General features: G+C 27.1%; 1 protein-coding gene across 1 annotated transcript; it reads right to left on the bottom strand.

The window, feature by feature from the left end:
* Window positions 1-343: 343 nt before the first annotated feature.
* Window positions 344-3,482, bottom strand: LOC125370141 (cytochrome b561 domain-containing protein At2g30890-like). The gene is given in 5 exon segments (XM_048374680.1): window positions 344-835; window positions 1,414-1,519; window positions 1,522-1,561; window positions 2,886-3,047; window positions 3,164-3,482. Coding segments are annotated over 5 exon segments (948 nt in total). The 5' UTR covers window positions 3,458-3,482; the 3' UTR covers window positions 344-489.
* Between the last annotated feature and the right edge of the window lie 1,395 nt (window positions 3,483-4,877).

Here is a 4,877-nt window from a genome sequence, read left to right as displayed (position 1 = left end):
GTATATAGAAGTTGATATCTATATAAGTCGATGAGTTTTTGAATACTAGCTTACTTTTAAAGATTTTATAAAAGTTGTAAATGAATATCCTCTAATTTTTATAGACTTTTTTAAAGTCTATACTGAATACCCTATAACTTATAGAGAGTTTTTCAAAGTTGTTATTGAATATATCCTGATTTTTAAACTTCATCAAAGTCTTTAAAAGTTTTAATTGAATACACCCTCCTACATTTCGTTTCCATTTTGTTAGAAAATTTTAATTTATTTTATTCAATCATTCAATTTTAATTTTAGTTACAATTTAGTCATTTTGTCAATGAAAAATAACCATTATATTTCTATTAGTTTTTTTTTCTTCTCTGGATATTTTAACGTCATGTCATTCTTTCACTTGCAAAAGCGACTAAATTGAAATATAATTAAATTAAATGATTGAAATAGAAAAAAATTAAAATTTTATGACCACAACTAACCTAAATGTAAAGTTCAGTGGCCATTTATATCATTATCTCGATTTGATCGGCAAGATTCGATGGTAGATTCCGTATGTTTGTTTTGTAGAGAGCTAACTCGGTGAGTGATGCTTGCTCCTGGTTCCATGCCCAAAATGACTCCCTGCTTTTGCATATACCCCAATTTGTCTTGCAAAAGGTAAAGGAAGATAATCAAAGATACCTCAGCAGTGAAAAAGATAGTCCAAAGTCTTATGCTTTTGGATGTCTTTTGATGGTAGGCTTGTAATCCTGTGTACATGTTGATGACCCCTAAAAGACATATTGCGGTTCCTAGTATCCAATGCAAAAAGAACCACGCACCCCTTGCTTTTGATCCCCTGTATGCAGTAAACATATGCATTTTCAATCATTCATTTATATAAGGATATTTATACATTTCTCTCTCTTAGTTATTTTTATGTTATTTATTATTTTTACCACATATGTCAATTTTTTATTTATAAAATAAAATATAATTAAATAATTAAAATATAATAAATTAAGATTTTATAATGAAAGTAAAATTAAATATAAGAATATTTGTATTATTATCCCTTAGAATCATGGAACAATTTCACTATGCAATAGATTGCATGTTGTGACATAATATATAATGTTAATAGATGAATATCATTGCATGTCAACTATCCATAATTCAAGTGTAAATAATCAAAGGCATATATATATATATATATATTAAGTATATAAAAATGTTCTATTTTTTTCTTTTCAATTGAAAACACTTGCAGACACAAAATTATAGTGTCGTTTACAGCTATGCTCAACCGCCGGAAGCACAACTTCTTTATGTACAGAACATCAAAAGCAATTACACATGTGTAATAATAATAATAATAATAATAATAATAATAATAATAATAATATACCGTAAAGAAGAACATGCGATGGTGCTTACCTTTCTGGGCGTAGAAATCCAATAATGGCTTGCAACCAAATGATGCCATAAAGTGCTGCCCCTATTCTTTGATGATGATTATCGAAGGCATTGTTGAAGTTTTTATGGACATTACTGCTCCTGCTGTAGCCAGTAATACTGAAAGCATCTGCCAATCAATAATTTAATGATTAGTTTTTTTAATAATCAGGTATATATCTTTATTTTTATATTAAATAAATAGATAATTGCTATATATTTATTAATTTTAAAAGTATAAAATATTTATATATATAAGTATTAATTTCTAATTTATTGTGATATATACATTCAGAATAGATAAAAAAAATTAAATAAATAAATAATTTATATATATAAAATAAATGATTGGCATAAAATTAATTATTTAAAACTAGGAAACATATCTCAACTTAAAATATAATTACATAAAATCATATAAGATTGAGGGTTATAATCATGTTCTAGTATCAAGATTGGACTGGTTTGATGATAATAACTAGTGCAAACACCTAACTTCATAATTACTCTTCATTAAGAAAATGCAAGATTTTATAAGATACCTCATAAAGCTACACATGGACTATCCACAACTATTAGATTTGTTATAATCTATTCTCTTTACTTGCCTATCAAGAAATCATGAGATTAACAGCAAATTGTGGGCTATGAAAATCTAAAGCTTGCAAATCAGGCAACCCTCTTAATTTTTTTTGTTTCTTTTTTATTGTCATTATGAGATAAAGAGTAGGACATCAACTTCTAATAAACAAATATTATCATACCTTATTTTAATACTTTTAAAGTTTTTTTATAATTAAATATATGAACTCCATCTTTGAAAAAGCAACGCTAAATAAATTATGAATAAATCCGAAAGTGTCAGTGCTAAAGATAACCCTACAGTTAAGCCTCTTCTAAACTAACTAATACTTAATTACTGATTTTTTTATTTTATTTTTTTGCTTTTCTTTTAGAATGATGAAGATTAAATTTTCGCACTCACTTTTAATTTATTATTTTACTATTAAATTAAGACACGATTTATTTATTTTTAAATTTAATGCATATTTAGATATCTAAATTTTGGCTTTTAATATTTTATTTTTCAATTTAATCTAATAAACATTTTATTTTGTAATTTTTATAATATTAAACACTTTTGAGTGTGAATTTATTTAATATGTTATATGCATAGGTATTTTAATGTTATTATTAAATTAAGTTCGGGTATCTATTAGATTAAAATGAAAATTAAAAGTGTTTAATAGATTATAAGAATAAAATGTAGATATTTATTATATTAAATTAAAAATTAAGGTGTTAAAATAATTAAATAATAAAAAAATTCAAATTTCAAGGTATGTCCAGCGCCTTTTTTTTTTTTTAAACATTTTATGTATTCATTGAGGGTAAAAGGAATAAAAAGAATAAAAGAAAGTGAATAGAGCCAAAAAAAAAAAAGATAAACCTGCCTGTGAAATAGAATGAATATAGAAAAGAATCTTGAGCCTTTTTCCACATTCTTCTCTGTGTGACATTCGGATGACAAGTACTCCAACAGGCATGAGTAACCCCATTGAAACCCAAAGGAGGATTCCATGAAGTGCAATCTCAAACATCAGTCTCGGACTCAACTGCATATATAGGAAAAGAAATTTTGAAGAAGAAAACTAGCTAGATTTCAAATTTTCAAAACGTATATTTTAGCAAACTAATGAAAATGACAGCTTGTGCACTGCATAGTACATACCTTATCAATGCCGTTTAACTCATTTCTTTTGCTTGTATGACTGCCTGTGGTTTTAGCATGTCCCGGCGCCGAACAAACAAGAAAGAACTGGCTTGTATAGATGGTGAAAGAAAGCAGTAGTTTCTGCAGAAGATGCATTTGCAACCTTTCTGATAATTGAGTACTTTCAGCTATGCTTAATTGACACCTTGAGGGACTATGTCCATATATATATATATATATATGAGGTTTCCTTTGTCTATCCTTTCTGCAAGAGATACAGTACAAATACACTTTCAAGATCAAGAATATCATGTACAAAGGAATGATAATGCTCAGAAGCTGAAGTTTACTTTGTAATGATTATTTGGTTTTAAAAAGAAAAAGGTGGGGTTTTTTCTTTTTTTTCGAGAATAAGTTAGTGTGGGTAATGCATGGATGGTTGATTGCTTTAGGTGAGAAGAAATGAGTAAGAAGAGGAAGTGTGGGCAAATAGGGTTGGATTGCTAATTCAACCATGTGGGGCTCACATTGTATTCATTTTATAAAGTGGGTTTTCAGAAAAAGAAAATAAAGAAGAGTCCAGATTTCAACGGTGGATGATGTTGGAAATATACATGTTAATGGGATTCTGGCAGGTTACACTACCATATCAGCATTTTCTTCTGCTTTCCACTACTAGGTATATATATACATGTTCCATTCTAGAAAAAAGAATATTTTGTATACCAGACAATGTCATTCGTAAAATTCCATTTTCTAAAATGGTGAAGCTTGGTGTGATAAGGACCGATATTGGTCTGTTGTATCTTTTTATGAAAAAATTATTAAAAAGAATACTGCATACTGCATATGGATTTTATTAAATAGTATAATACTGTATATAATATGAAGTTACTAAATATGGATCTAGAAAATGCCTACGAGGGCCCTTTCTAAAATTTGCTTTCATTTTTCCATTTGTTTTCCATGTTCTGCAATCTAAAGAAAGAAAACAATAACGAAAGTAATAAATGATAAATTTCCTAGCAAGATTGATGAACATGTGACATAATAATTTTAAGAAAAAAAATACCTATAAATAAAGAAATCAATCAAACATTATATATCAATTCTGATACTTAAATTAGATATTTTGGAAATAAGTCATAAAATGTAAAATTCTAAAAGTAAATATAATGTACCTCAATCCCTAAATCATAACCTATGTATATAGTATTAAGTTGGAATGAGATCCATCTCCTAGCAAGTAGAAAGTCAGTCTTCTATAGTTAGATTTTGTCTCTCTATTTTATTCGGATTTAATCTCTAAAATATCGGGATAAGCACGTTCTTTAAAAAAATAAATTTGTCGAGATATTTTTGTCCACTCATGAGTTAGATGTTGACATATCATTCTTCTATATTATTCGAATTTTCTAATTCTAATTAAAATATGTAAATTTTGTGTATAATTATCAACAAATAAAAGAGATTCTTGAAAATTTGTATTAACAAAATCTCAAACTCCCAAACTCCTATAGTAACTTAACAAGCGCTAAAATATTAGTTTCTTTCTAGTACTAAATATTTTACTACAAGCTGAATCAGAATGGTGGACTTTATCCAAAAACTACACTAATTCACGGGCAGATAACTTTTCACTGGTTTTTTCTTTTGAGGAAAAAATAATTCCAAGAGTAAGGGATAAGCATGGATTTTTGTAATTTCTGTCTTGAATAAAAAATTATATTGA

Source organism: Ricinus communis, chromosome 5 (genome assembly GCF_019578655.1).
Source record: "Ricinus communis isolate WT05 ecotype wild-type chromosome 5, ASM1957865v1, whole genome shotgun sequence".
Classification (NCBI taxonomy): Eukaryota; Viridiplantae; Streptophyta; class Magnoliopsida; order Malpighiales; family Euphorbiaceae; genus Ricinus; species Ricinus communis.
Note: the sequence above shows the minus strand (reverse complement) of the source record. Positions and strands in the feature narration are given on the sequence as shown.